Source organism: Pelodiscus sinensis, chromosome 12, assembly GCF_049634645.1.
Source record: "Pelodiscus sinensis isolate JC-2024 chromosome 12, ASM4963464v1, whole genome shotgun sequence".
NCBI lineage: Eukaryota > Metazoa > Chordata > Testudines > Trionychidae > Pelodiscus > Pelodiscus sinensis.
Genome location: NC_134722.1, coordinates 27,821,378 through 27,836,634, shown reverse-complemented (window position 1 = coordinate 27,836,634; position 15,257 = coordinate 27,821,378). Strand labels below are relative to the sequence as shown.

The 15,257-nt window shown below is 40.2% G+C and overlaps 1 protein-coding gene across 9 annotated transcripts in view; it reads left to right on the top strand.

Moving 5' to 3' along the window:
• The window catches only part of NETO2 (neuropilin and tolloid like 2), a 53,575-nt gene extending 44,286 nt beyond the window's left edge, over positions 1–9,289 (top strand). For 4 of the 9 annotated variants that reach the window (XM_075940212.1, XM_075940211.1, XM_075940206.1 and 1 more), the window contains 2 exons: positions 4,053–4,205; positions 7,001–9,289. In XM_075940212.1, the coding sequence (XP_075796327.1) occupies positions 4,053–4,205; positions 7,001–7,581 (734 nt within the window). In that variant the 3' untranslated portion in view covers positions 7,582–9,289. The remainder of the gene's footprint in view (positions 1–4,052; positions 4,206–7,000) is intronic. The other 5 variants (XM_075940208.1, XM_075940207.1, XM_075940209.1 and 2 more) reach the window with 4 other exon arrangements.
• Positions 9,290–15,257: the final 5,968 nt, after the last annotated feature.

The following is a 15,257-nucleotide window of genomic DNA, read 5'->3' as shown; positions in this document are numbered from 1 at the left end:
TGGGGAAGCTATCTTTGTAATGGGTAAGGTAGTTGGGGTCTTTGTTCAGTCCCCCGCAGAGAGTGTCGAATTTTATCATGAATGCCAGTTCAGAGGATTCCCTTTCAAGTGCAGATTTGAAAGTCTTCTGAAGTAAGATGCATGTGATTAGGTCATTGAGACAGTGTCCTTTCTGGTTGAAATGGCAAGAAACTGTTTTTTCTTTGTGATCCTGTCTAATGTCTGTAACATGAATGTAATTAATTAATGTAACTCACATGCATTTACCTTCCTTCCCCCTTCTGTTCTGAAATGTGATTTGTCCTTTTCATATGTGTTCATCTTCAGTGTCCACACAACCTCAATTTTTAAATTTTCATTCAAAAGATTCTCCCTCTTCTCCATTTGCAGTAAACTGTATGGTACTCAAACGAGCTATGTGGAAGAATAAAGAGTTTAGATTCTTTTGCCAGGATTCAAATTCTCAGTTCTTGGTAATGCACATATTTCAAAACCAAAATCTTTTACAAAAGAATCTAGGGAAGGAAAAAATGTTTTTAAATGTTACCCAGATATATTTCAAACAGTCAAATTTCATACCTAACAATGAACCTCAAAATGACATGGCTACAGAGAAAGTACTACCGAAAAACCAAAACCAGCTTTCATCAAATTCCTGGTTTGATCCTATGTCCCATAGCTGTTCATTCCACATTTGTTCTACCCAACAACTACTGTTTCTTTGGCTTTCCAGAAATTACATCTTGCAGGAATAGGCAATCAATTTTATACCTTGTTTCTTAAGTTAAGAAAAATCTAGCCAGTTCTTCTATACAGCTGTGCTTTCAGTCAAAGATTCTTAATCATGTTAGCTTTGATCCGTGTCTCCAACATTTCCACACTAATTGGCATATTTTTTTCTTTATACATGCTACACAAAATGCTGGATAAACACCCGTTTCTCAGGCTGAATCACTTAAGATCCTTTTCTGTTTGTGCTACTCCTTCTTAATTTAAATTAAACAAGCACAGAAATGGTTTCCCTGCCTTGTCAAAATTACAAAAAAAAACTTTCCATTTATTTTTGAACAGATTAAATTTAACATAGTATGATACTGTATTCGGTTTTGGTGGGAGAGGAGGTATGTCTACACTGCAGAGGTTTTTTGGGAAAATGGCCGGTTTTCCAGAAAAACTTCACTTACGTCCACACTGTAATCACATTTTTTCCACAAAAAGTCAAAAGAACGGAGGGGTTTTTCCGACAACAGTAAACCTCTTTCTATGAGGAAGAAGCCTTTTTCCGAAAGAGCTGTTTCAGGAAAAGGCATATGTGGATGGGGAAGAGGGAGTTCTTTTGAAAGAAGAGGGAAGAGGAAAAACACAGGTGCCCTGGTGGCCACTCCATCCATAGTAATCACAGCTTAAATGTGAGATAGCGTCCACACTGAATGGATGCTATCTTTTGAAAAAGCAGATCACTTTTTCAATGCGCTTTTGCTGTGCTGACACTCACTTTCGAAAAGTTTTTCCGGAAGCTCTCTTCCGGAAAAGCTTCTTGTGAAAGAAGCCTGCAGTTTAGACATAGGGTCACTCCTGCTGCTACTGGATTGCATTCTTCTCTCTCCAAATGTAATGTTTGGCTGACTGGTCAGTTCATACCTCTGGTGTTTGTAATGCTGAGGTTCTACCGTAGTTTAAAAAAGTAATCAGAGTTTGATCAGGCAAAAAACCTGAGGACCTTATTCTTCCCTATTGGCACTTAAAGTAAATGAATGGCCAGATTTTCAAAAAAGCTCAGGATTCAGCATCACCTTTGAGCTCCCATTCCAATTCTCCCTGAGAACAAACTGGCCGTAATTTATTAATCTAATGGGAGCAAAGCTTTCTTGAGAATTTGACCATTTATTTGGATGCTGGATGAAGGCTCACCTCTTTTGCATCTCTGAGTTCAAACTAAATAGTGAAAAGAAGTTAAATGAAAAAGTGGAAGTTCGTTTGAAAAAGCAATGCCTCAAAAGTTCCCTCCCTCCTCTACTGCCTTAGGCCTCTCATTGTTAATTCATACAGTGCTTCTCCACAACTTCTCATGAATTAATAACGCTAAAGATACTGTTCTTCAAAGGACCTCAAACTTTCCAAATATTTACATTTTTACAACACCCAAGCAAGGAAGGTACATTCAGTGCCGGACCGAGCCATAGTTGCACCCCGAACAGCAGGCACACGGCGCATGCACAGCCCGGCCCTGGGCACGTAGCACATGCATGGCTCCGCCCCCAGGCGTGCAGCACCCCTTACAACTTCAATCATGCACCCCCTCATAAGTTGGCGCCCCAGGCAGCTGCCCGGCTAGCCCCCCGCCCCCCTTAATCCGGTCCTGGGTACATGAAACAATTATAATGATATTTAGAAATATTGAAATTACTAAGATAAAAATTGGATAACATATGCATATTCTAGGAGATTCCTAAATTATGTAGGACAAAAGCTTTATGATCCAAAGAATTGAGGCTACAAACAGAGGCTCTATACTTACCAATATATAGCAATCGATTGATAACATGAAAATAGAAAAAATCAGAACCTTGAACCATTATCTTCTCCTGGACAGAGTAAGAACTTGTCAGCTGTACACTTCTATCCTAACAGTACGCAAATCTACTGGTATATAACTGACTTTGAGCAATACAGAAATCTCTCGTGTGTAAATACTACATTATTGATGTAGAGAAATGGAACACTGTATATTGAATAGAAAATCAAAAGCAATGTCCTGCAGCAGAAAGACTATGCTACATATATACTGAAAATGGATGCTTTGACATTGATCTAATATCAAGGGCATGTAATATAAAGAAATTTTAAATTCTCTTTAGAGAGACTGCATAGTATTTATTTCTTCAGTTTTCTGTACATAAACAGCTGCCAACTAAAGGCTTGTCTCCCATGCACCTTCTATTATTGCTAATAAATAGGGCATGTTCATGAGCAGTTCACCTCTTTCACCATGAAGTTCCAAATGGCTGCTGAGTACAATATAGCAACAGCCATGAAGTCCCAGGTTGCAGGTGTGTTATTGTGCTTACACTACTGGTGCCCATATGATAGCCATTCCTAAATGTCTGTAATGCACTTTGAGCTCGGGGGAATGCACTGTAGGAGGGCTGATTGCTACTACATTGTTACCAATGTAATACATTTTTTGTACCAGCTTTTTGGTTGATTTTGGATTCTATTCATGATGTCTCCTTTAATATACAAAGCCCTACAGGGCTTCAGGCCAAGCTTATATCTCTCTTCCTATGGACTGTCTCAATGGCTGATGGCAGCAAGGATAGTCTATTTGAAAATACCAAGATTTGAATTCCTGAGGCGTGAAGAGAGGAGTTTTTAGGGAAAGGTCCTCCACTGAGGAACTTGTTTCCTCCAAAAGTCTCCAGGAACTGGAATTTTACCTCCATGTAACAGCCAAGGTTTTGGAAATACTGAATATCTGCTGGAAGATGGGTAGGAACTTTAGCTGCCTCTGACCTACACAGCATCTCTTAGATTTTTAGAGTTTCCGAGCAGGAATGTGTCATGTTCATGTTGCGTTCATCTGTAAATCACAATGCCTCCATGACGTTCTGTACTGGAGGAAAATATACTCTTCAGTGAAGAAACTGATGTCCTGTGTGTTTGGAAAGCATATGGCACATTTTGGTCACCAGTGTAATATAATCAGTAGGTAATTCAGAATGCAATATAATGCTTTATGACAGACACTCAGACTATATAAACTTTCTCCATCATGTGCATTTGGAGACCAACCAATATATGACTCTTATGGTAGCCAATTTGATCAGCAATGTTTTGATTATAGTGTCTGTTGTGCATCTAAAAGCAACCCCAATAGGCATATAGTAAACTACTTAAGTGACATGCAGGAAAACACACTTCATTTGAAATATTCAAATCAGTAAGTGAAGAAATAAATATGTATTTTGAGTAATGCAAAGTTTCTTCACAGACTTTGTGCACTCTGAGAGCTTGGCAACCACCCTTAACTTGTTTTTTCTTTTCTCCTGCAGCTCCATGCTCAGGCAGCACTTACTTTTGCCATAGCAACATGTGCATCAATAATTCTTTGGTCTGCAATGGCATTCAAAACTGTGCATACCCTTGGGATGAAAATCACTGCAAAGGTGAATATAGTTCAACACACAACCTTAATGACCAGGATGGTCAGTTTGCCTTTCATTTAAGAAAAACATTAATAAAATGTCTTTTCTTGCAAATGTGTGGAAGACAGCTATTTAATTAAAAATGAAGAAGTCCATGAGCAGGGTTGAAGGATGTACCTGCCCTATAGTTGAAATATCTCATGCCCTTCACAAAGGGTATTTTAAACTGTAAACAGAGCACTAGCCTACTGTATTTGCCTGGTTTCTACTGTTACTGTCCATTCCTAAATCTTGATGCCTTGTGCAGGAAAATCCTTGTTTTTTGAAAGAGTCCCCTTTGTTAGTGTGAAAATGTAATTACCAAGCTAAAATGTATCTTTTCACAGAATATTTGTTTTATTTATTCTAATTAACAAAACTAATTAGTCACTTGCAAGTTTCCATCATAAAGCCTGCTCCATCTGAAGCACTGTCTATGCTAGTATTGTACACATTCCCAACAGAAAGGGGTTTCTGAAATGTTTGCCTTAACTGAAGATTGTTTTCTGAAATATGCACCTTTCCTAGAATCCTTTATAAACCCAGTGCACTGTGTGAGACTTATTTATTAAATATATGGCAACAAATTGATGCTACCATGCTCAGCATTTACATGTGTACTAAATTGGCCATTATGGTTCATTTTAGCTTTAGACATGAACAGAATTGTTTGTACCTAACATCACCTCTCCCACCCTCAAAAGAAAACCCAAAATGTAATAAATATTTTTACTGTTTTCTAATGAATATTATGTTCTATTCATACACATCTTTTAGTCATTCAGGGACATGTACTTCTTCCAGAGCAAAACATTTGTCTCTAAAAGTGGCACCTTAGAGATTAACATTTATTAGGGCACAAGCTTTTGTGGGAAACCCCCCCTTCATCGGATGAATTGGAATGGAAATAACAAAGGCAGGTGTGTGTATGTATTATATTAAAAGTACTAGATAAATATATCCCTTCCTTTCTTATACAAGTGGAGAACCAGTGTTAACCAGGCTAATTCAGTCAGGGTGGATATGGCTTACTCACAGCAGCTGATGGAGTGGTGTGAATATAAAAGAGAGGAGTAAATTGCCTTTGTAGTGAGATTACAAATCTAAATCCTTAGTTAGTCCTAATTTGATTGTATTGAATTTGAAAGTGAATTGCAGCTCTGCTGTTTCTCTTTGTAGGCCGGTTTTGAAACATTTTTTGTTGTTTGGGTGGGGTTTTTGTTTTTTGGTTTTTTTTGTAATCCATTACTGAATGTCCAGGAAGATTAAACCACTAGGAGAATACTTTATGTATGTTGCCTTTCTTGATATCTGATTTGTGTCCATTTATCCGTGAGGCACAGACTGTCCAGTTTGGCTAATATACAGGGCAGAAGGACTTTGCTGGCATATGTGCAAGTAGATGAGCCACGATGGTGTGGCTTATGTGGTTCAGTCCTGTGATGGTGTTACTTGAATAGATGTGTACAGAATTGGCAATGGAGTTTGTTGCAGGAATAGGTTCCTGGGTAAGTGTGTGGTTGCTGGTGAGAATTTGGTTGAGGTTGGTGGGGGAGGGCTGTCTATAGCCATGGACCAGCTCTCTTCCAAGGTCCGTGAGAGCGAGGGATCATTTTCCAGGATATGTTATAGATTGTCAATGATCCACTGGAGGGATTTTACCTGGGATTGATGGGACTAAGCAGGAGTATTCTGTTATTTTCTTGTTGAGCCTGTCCTGAAGTAGGTGACTTCTGTGTACTCCTCGTTATTTTGCAGATTTAGCTCTGCTTCCCTTTGAGGCTTGTCTCTAAAAGTGTGGGAAACCTGCTGTAAGCAGATACTGCCATCTTCTGTACTTTCATAGGAGCTGCTATCAAGTAATTTTTAACTGATCTTATGACATCATGGCCTGTTAAATAACTTGCAACTCAATATGTAGGTACTGTTCAGTCCAGTCACGAAGCCATTTAGTGGAGTCAAGATAAAGAGTATGGTGGGATTTTTGTATATTGATTTTGTTGTTATTTTAAAGGACTAAGTTTGGGGCCTGATTTTTCCTCCATTAAAATGAGAATTTTGCCATTGGCAACAATGGGAGTAGACCTGGGCCCTTTGTATATGAGCATTTGTAGTTATGCAAAATAAAGTAATGATATGCAGTTTAATCAAATTTTAGATTTCAGAATGTAAACTCATTACCACAAGGGTCAGGAAGGAACTCACACCTCAACAAAGTAGGTATGTGGCTGAATTAGAGGGGTCCCACCAGCCTCTGAAGGTTTTCTACTGCTGAAAGCTGAAACGCTGTGCTGATTTTAATATGGAAAAGCCCACAAAACTTATACATTCATTAATGTTCTAATATAACTTCTTTCCTAAAAATAGAGCCATATACTGCTCTTCAATGTTTGTGTGAATCTCAGGGAAAACTGCACACATTTATCTGAGGGCAGAGCATGGAAAACTTGTCAGAAATTGCACACTGTGAAATTAGCTCAGTTCTACAGTCTTTGCTCGGCTCTTGTGAAACAAAACTTAATTCCGACTAGTGAGTTTCATCTGAGGAAGGACTAATACTTCAAACATACAGGGCCAAATTCTGCTCTGACTCCTAGGGATCTCAGTGTCCATTAAGAAGCCTATTCTTAATTAATAAACATTTGCACACACATGAGTGACATCACAGAATATGACCTGCTCTGCCATTTACACTTCTCATTAACTTAAATCTTTACATACAAAGTCAAAACTAAAATTTTACCAAATTATTTTTGATCAGCTATTGTAGACAGACTCAAAAGCCCACCCTTTCTCTCTCTTTTTTTTTTTTCCAGAGAAGAGAAAAACTGGACTGTTTGAACAAATCACCAAAACTCATGGAACCATCATCGGAATTACTTCAGGGATAGTTTTGGTTCTTCTCATAATTTCAATTCTGGTGCAAGTAAAGCAGCCTCGCAAAAAGGTTATGGCTTGCAAAACTGCTTTTAATAAAACTGGCTTCCAAGAAGTATTTGATCCTCCACATTATGAACTGTTCTCCTTAAGGGATAAAGAGATTTCTACAGACTTGGCTGACTTATCTGAAGAACTTGAGAACTATCAGAAAATGAGACGTTCCTCTACTGCTTCAAGATGTATTCATGACCATCACTGTGGCTCTCAAGCCTCCTGTATAAAACAAAGCAGGACCAACCTCAGTTCCATGGAACTTCCTTTCCGCAATGATTTTGCACAGCCTCAGCCGATGAAAACATTTAATAGCACCTTCAAGAAAAGTAGTTACACATTTAAACAGGCCCATGACTGCCCTGAGCAGGTAATAGAAGACAGGGTGATGGAGGAGATTCCTTGTGAAATTTATGTGAGAGGACGAGAGGATACTGCACAAGGCTCATTATCCATTGACTTTTAGTCTCCTGCTAAAGGTGAAATTGGTATGTGTATATCTGACACACAATGTGTATATATAAAAATATACCATATGTAGTGTGTATAGGTATACACACTTTTTAGCTTACTGTATCCAGTTCATTTTTTAAAAGAAAAATCTTCATAACCAATAACCGTTGCAATGGCCACTTTGGTTGAACAACAAGCCAGAAGGTTTTGCATGGAACTATTAAAAATATTTTTTCTAAATCTAAAAATGACTAGATTTTTCTTCCCTCCCTTTAGAATTATTTTTCCTTTCACTTTCTTAAATAGTTTTCAGACCAATAGTTTTAATGAGCTTACATATTTTGACACAGATGTCTTATCATACTTATCAAATTGCAGCTAGAGTTACTATGGCAAGTGCCAATTAAGACAAGTTATGCTGCATCCATCTGTTGCATCTTGACTAGTTTTTCTATTACTGCCTTTTAATTATTGGCTCCCTTATACAGTGTTCTGTGAGAAATAAGTGAAATAGTCTATTGTCTTTTAATAGTTAGTGTTTTATCTTAGCTATATTCATTTTAACATTTTTTGGAATACAGCCAGTCCCCAAGTTACGAACGCATCAACTTACGACCGTTCGTAGTTACGACCAACTCCCATTAAGCGCATTACAGCCAGTCCCAGAGTTACGAATGCGATCCACGCTTACAAACAGCGTGGCCGTCTTTAAATGAATGGGGTCCGACTTACGAACAGATCGAATTACGACCAAGTGTTTGGTATGTAACTCATTCGTAAGTTGGGAACCGGCTGTGTATCGTCTTTTCAACTTGTGGATAAAATTTAAGTAATTCACAAGTATGTCTTTCGATTTTTAGACACTGACTTTACACAATGGCTTCTTTCAGGAAGATGTCAGTTTTCAAAAGTATAGGGTGGGCCAAATTCTGACATGTTACAGCCATGCAATTCCATTGATTTCATAGATCTGTAATTAAACCTCTGGGTTTTTTTCCTACTACTTGCATAAAGAAACTCCATTGAGTGTTTTGTACATTTGTCTCCTGTAGTGATCCTAATCCTGTATTCCCCCTGTTGAAATCCATGATTGATAGTATCAGTTGGTATCTTAATTGCATGAAAAGTACAGAATGAAACCTGCTATATGTTACACTTTGAGATCTATGTGATAACTAAGGTGTATGAAAAGGCCCTGGGGACAAAGAGAAATCTGAAAATAACTGAAAGAGCCTTTTAAGGCTTCTTACTTAAGGCTTCTTACTTGAGACTATCACATTTTTCTAGCACTTATTTCCATGCTGCAAAATTGCCTACTTCAAAACTTTTTTTTAAACTGCAGGTTAGAACTCGTTTTGTTTTTTCAGCACAAGACAGCTTGTAAAATAACAGTTCTCATGGGTTTTTTTAGACTTTTGATATAATTTGATACTATACAAACTGTTTATTAAATCAAGATGCAACGCCTGTACAGTGAGCCTCTTTCAGTGTCCCCATTAGCAGCACTGAATAACAACAGTCAGTGAGTGGTGTGCACATTGTAACTTGTAAAGAATACTTAATGACATGCATTAGCCATTTTAATCCATGATTTGTTTGGGTTTACTTTTTGTTTTTGTTTGTTTACAGGAACTGTTACTATTTCACTAAATGTGACCTTACAACTCTGTTACTGGACATATCCTGTATTAAGAAATGTACATAAAGACAAATTATCATAAGTTTTTTTTTGTTGTGCTGACTGCAATCTGCAATGAAATTTAATTCAGTTACTGGAGGTTTCTGCACTACAAGGACATATCAGTTGCTGGGAATGTATGTAAAACAGACTTTTTCCTTTTTAAGATTAAAACAAACTGCAATTGTAATTGCTGGCTTCCGGTAAGGGTAAGTGAGAAGCAAAATGCTACTATCGTGCTTAGAGCATAATGTGTAAAGTATACAAAAGAATTGTGTGGCTTCAGCTCCCATTGACTGCAGAGATTAAAGGGCATTTGGCCCTTTGAAAGAACTTGCTGAGCAGTTTGCAGCAGCAGACTTTTAAGGTCCTATCCCATCATTAGTTAAATAAATTTGTGCCAAAACCCTTTTTCTCCCCCAAAAAAACCCAATTCTCACTGAAATTTTTTGAAGATATTTTTCTGAGCTTTTTCATAAAATCCAACAAAATTATTAACTGGCTTCTCCATTTTCTGCAGTAAGAAATACTTTGCAATGGTCAATGGCATGATAGGGCCATTTGGGAACCAAACCATCACCAAGCAGTCTGATTTTTAAATGAGAATTAATGACATGACTAAGGATTATTTATGTAAACAAGGGTTGCAGCAGCATGTCAAATTATTTTGGCTATATGTGAACGTCTCCCCTATAGGCTGATGGCTTTGTACCACTCTGACAGCAGAGACTAGTTGTGAAGACATCCCAAAATACCCATCTGGAGGAGAAGTGACTTCTCCTAAAGGTCATCCTGAAGTGCATGAATGTCTTTCCATTTCCAGACCCTTATGCCTATGAGCATCCTGCTGTAACTTTCCAAACAAAAAATGAACTGGGTCCTGAAGCAGGGAGCTGCAAAGGTGACAAAGTCACATTATTCCCCTATTCATCCCCATTTCTGATTCAAAACAGCACAACAAAACAATAGAATCTGGGCCTTAGAGTGTCTCCAGCTTTCCTCTAGAGTTAATGGAGAATCTACCCCTGATTCCAGTGGAAGCGGGATCAAACCATAATGTGGTGATAACAACAGTACTGTCTTTTAATCCTGATAGGGTACAATTTGATGGTGGGGAATAAAACTATTATTTCTGTCCCCTTATTGCAATGGAGGTTTATTTTGTTAGGAACACTAATTCTCTGTTTGGCTTGTTACAAGTAGGTTGAAGTTGATACTGAACCCAAGAATGAGAACATTGGTTAGAAATGGTATTTGTCAAGCTATCAAAGCAATGCAATGCAATTGGGCTTAATTTACTTAACATAGACTGACAGTAAATGAAAGTGTGCAGATATTCATTGAAATGTTATCTCTATGATTTTCAGCTGTCTTAAGAAAATAACAGTATTTATATCATCCTGAATTCAATTTCTCATGAAACAAAACACTAGCACTAAAGAAAAATGTTAAGTGCGGAGATTGGGTGGTATCCTTCAGAATGCTGAGAACAGCCCTTGGAAAAGAGAATCCACCTTCTTGGGTTAAGATTTTAGACTTAGAGGTAGTTAACAATAAGCATTTCAGAAGCTGCTTTTGGCTTTAGTAGAAAAGCAACTTTCTGGGTGTTTAAGAGCTCTAAGATCCCATAATTACTATTCTCACCCTCTCTCCTCTTTACCTGTGCCTGCACTATTTTTTTTTCTCCTCCGTATGTGTGTCATGTACAAACAGGGTCATCATTTGGCCAAATACGAATGTTTCTCCAGACATTCAGCAGTCATCCACTGAAAGGGGTACAGGGAAGTGTATAGCTATGATTCATCATGACACTGATGCTGAAGTGCCACAGGATTAACTCCAATTTGACACAGAGATTGGCTCTTAAATGCTGCAGCATTTCCAGGACCACAGAAATCTTAATTAGTACAAGGTAAAAGTGTGAGTCATTCTTTACAATATGAAGACCACATTCTTCCTGTATACTAAGTACAAGGGACCAGTATCCATATTGTCAAATGCCTTCAACACACTCCAAACCAAAAGTGATGGAAAAACTATCATTTGCATACAAAAATATTCTTTAACAACATTCATGCCAAAATTCACATCATTCCTATGTGCTGAAAAGCACATTTTATCCATCTGGACAGTTAAGAGAGTCCCCTCTATATATCAGCAGTACAGCTTCTGTTCACTCAAGGAAAAGACACTGTATTCTAAAACACATTTATTCTTTTAAGTCATACATTGTGTCACTGATGGATTGCTCAACTTTCCTATTTAGATAAAGTGCTATGACACATACATTCTCTAATGATTATATGTTCCACAAACATCCAAGTAGTGATTCTTCCTGGTACCTGACAAGCCAGAACAAAGTTGGGACTAGAGCAGTGTGAAATTCAGACTTCAGTTCAGAAGGCCTCAAGCAAATATTTTATTCAACTTTGATCCTCCTTTATTTTCAACCCTACTTATCAGATTCAGATGCACTCAAGCCAAAATTTAGACAAAGACACTTTCGCTCATATGGTTTTGACACACATCCATGCGTCAGCAAATGAAACCATGCTTTTGCCAAATAAAAGTTTCTAGTCTCTAATAAACTCTACACAAGTTTTACATGTTCTAAATGTGACCCGTTGGAACAGTTAAGTAATTTACATATTTTAATACTATATACATGTATCTATAAAAAACTCTCATCTGTCTATTCCTACTTTGAATGTGATTATTTGTCATCAGTTTGTGAGCTTGTAATACAGAGAGAGAGAGAGCTACAAGGTTTTGCTTTTGTGATGATCTTTTCTCTCCCCTAACTGTTGCTAAAGTGGATAAATGCAGAAAAAAAAGGAGTCCAGTACACTATGTAGTTTGTATGTAGTAGGAGATCAGTCTATCCATGAAAGTGAAAGGCTATTTTCATTCGGTTTCGTTTGCTTCACTCCATTTTGTAGAATCAGCTTAACTAAATCTGTTTCCCATCTGCCTTTATATATCACTACTAACAACAATAATTTCTGAATTCTCAATGTGTTATTCTTTATCCAGCCACTGTTGATAATCCAAAATACAGCAGATAAAACAGCTTAATTTCCGTAAGCCTATTTGATCCTGTACAGTCAAGCTTGGAGACAAACAAAGCAAAGACCTGATGTCTATGTATGTTTTTCTATTATCAATGTGTCATTTCTACTAGTGATTTTAATCAAAGAAATGCATACTGTTTACGGGCCAGATCTGAACAGGGAAAGCAAAGTGCAGTGACAAACCTACAAACAGGTACATACACATTCCAAGATAAATGTTAACAGATGCTGGGTTTTGGTTGACTGCTGCCCCATATGCAGTCAGGTATAACTCCTGGCTCCTCTTCCATAACTATAAGGGGGATTGTATCTACAAGTTGTTGCTTAACTACTGCCTATAATAGATACATAAATGCATGAGGCCAGATTCTCTTCCTGTTCAACCCTCTTTGCACCGCACTTCTGGAGCAAGGAGTGAAGGAAGCAGCAAGTACTGCCCCCTCACCCACAGTCCTCCAGGAATACTCAGAGAGTGGAGACTTGCATCAGTCTGAAAAGATGGTAGACACATGGCATTTCTCTTTACTGTTATAGGCCAGGTTACTTTAGCTCTGCTCCTGAAAACTCAGTCTGACCCAAAAGGGTTGTTTCCAAAAACCACTTCAATTGAGTCACATTTTAGAAGCAGTTCTCTCAGGTTTTACTTCAACTTTAGAACTGCTGTGTCTTAGCTGGGTCAGTTCTAAAGGGTCTGAAAATAGCTCACACTCTATCCTGCCAGAAAGACACGGAGCAGAGGGAACTCAGGGTATGTCTACACTACAGCGCTAATTCGAACTAACGCGTCTAGAACTAAAAACTAGTTCGAATTAGCGTTTTGCTAATTCGAACTAGCATGTCCACATTAAGTGGACCCTGAACCAGGCTTAAGGATGGCCGGAAGCAGTGCCGGCAGGGCATAAGAGGAGGACTTAGAGCGTGGAGATGCTGTCTCAGGCTAGCCCAGGGCTGCGCTTAAAGGGACCCGACCCCCACCCCGGACAGACAGTTCTCAGGGGTGCCCTGCTTGCAAAGCAGTCCTGGCTTGGAGTGCCCGGAGTGCCCACACTGGGCACATCACAGCACTCGGCCATCACCCTGGCTGCACTTGCCGCAGGCTGCCATCTGGGGAGAGGGGACAATTGGGGGGCTGCAGGAGAGCTTCCACCCCCAGAAGCCCGCAGAGCCAGCCCAGTCCTCCCCATCGGGGGCTCGTACCCCATTCCTCCCTCACCTCCTTCCACTTACCCTTCCCTAGCCCCCCTTCCTGATGTACAAAATAAAGGACAATTGTGTTCAAAAATGGAATCTGTCTTTATTGAACAAAACTGGGGAAGACTGGGAAAAGGAGGTGGGAGAGGGGAAGAGAGAGGCTGGGAGAGGGGAGGGCAACTACAATGATCAGGGGTTGGGAACAGGACCCATATGAAGACAGGCTAAAGAGACTGGGACTTTTCAGCTTAGAAAGAGGAGACGGAGGGGGGGGGACAGGATAGAGGTCTCTAAAAGCAGGAGTTGGGTGGAGAGGGTGCATTCAGAAAAGTTCTTCATTAGTTCCCATAAAGAAGGAAGAGAGGACACCAAAGGAAAGGAATGGGTAGCAGGCTTCAAACTAGTAACAGAAAGTTCTTCTTCACAAAGCAAAGAGTCTACCTGTGGAACTCCTTGCTGCAGGAGGCTGTGAAGGCTAGAACTGGAACAGAATTTAAAGGGACGTGAGATCAAGTCATGGAGGTTGGGTCCATGGAGTGCTATTAGCCGGGGGGTAGGAGTGGTGTCCCTGCCCAAGGTTTGTGGAAGGCTGGAGAGGGATGGCACGAGACAAATGGCTTGGTCACTGTCTTCGGCCCATCCCCTCCAAGGTCCCTAGGGTTGGCCGCTGTCGGCAGACAGGCTACTGGGCTAGATGGACCTTTGGTCTGACCCAGGACGGCCATTGTAAGCTCAGGGTCAGGGGTCTCACTGGACCCCCTTGATTTTCATGCACACCTGCTCCTGGGTGGCCAGGCTGGCAGCTCTCCTGCCCTAGACGGCCACTTTCCTGTGCCTAGTGCAGAGATCGTGGACGAAGTCCATGATGTCCGCACTAGCCCAGGCGGGTGCCCACCTCTTGCGGTCCCAGGCAAGCTCCCGGGAGCCACCAGCCTGGTCCCGGGAAGAAGGGGAGGGCTGGGAGGCATCGGGTGGCTGGCTCGAGCCGTGCCAGGTGCAGGGTCTGCTGGCTGGGTGCTGGCAGGCTTGCACCTGGCACGGGCACCGTAGCCAGCCCATGCCCCTTTAAGGGGTCCGGGGCCGGGAGGGGGGCAATAGAGTTTCCCTGGTGTTGGCCAGAGTGGCCACCAGGGAAACCTGGGGAGGGCTAGCCTCCCACTAGTTTGAATTAAGGGGCTACACACCCCTTAATTCGAACTAGCTAGTTCGAACTAGGCTTAATCCTCGTAAAATGAGGATTACCTAGTTCGAACTAAGAGCTCCGCTAGTTCGAATTAAGTTCGAACTAGCGGAGTGCTAGTGTAGCGCCTATGAAAGTTGGTTTGAACTAATGTCCGTTAGTTTGAACTAACTCTGTAGTGTAGACATACCCTAAGGGGGCCAGAGGGGAATGTGAGGAATAGTATCCAGGGAAAGGTAAAAGGGGAAAAAACATGGAAGTTTGTGAATGTAAAGGATGGGCTAGGAACAAAGCAGGGGGAACATAGAAGAAGAATTCAGTGTGGCAGAAGAGTAGGTGGGAAAGGGAGAGATGAATGACAGTGATGAGGGAGAAGGAAAGGAAAGGGAATACAGCTCCCACCTCTCTTGGCTTAGTAGAGGGTTAATGGATCCCCCATGCAGCAGTTACAAAAAAGGCCCAACATCTGTGTGTGTTATTTTGGTTGAATCTGAAATGCTCTTGTATAATTCGAAGGAAGAAAGCCTCCTCTTAAAAGACACTGAAAACCTAGAGCTAATATAAAAAAT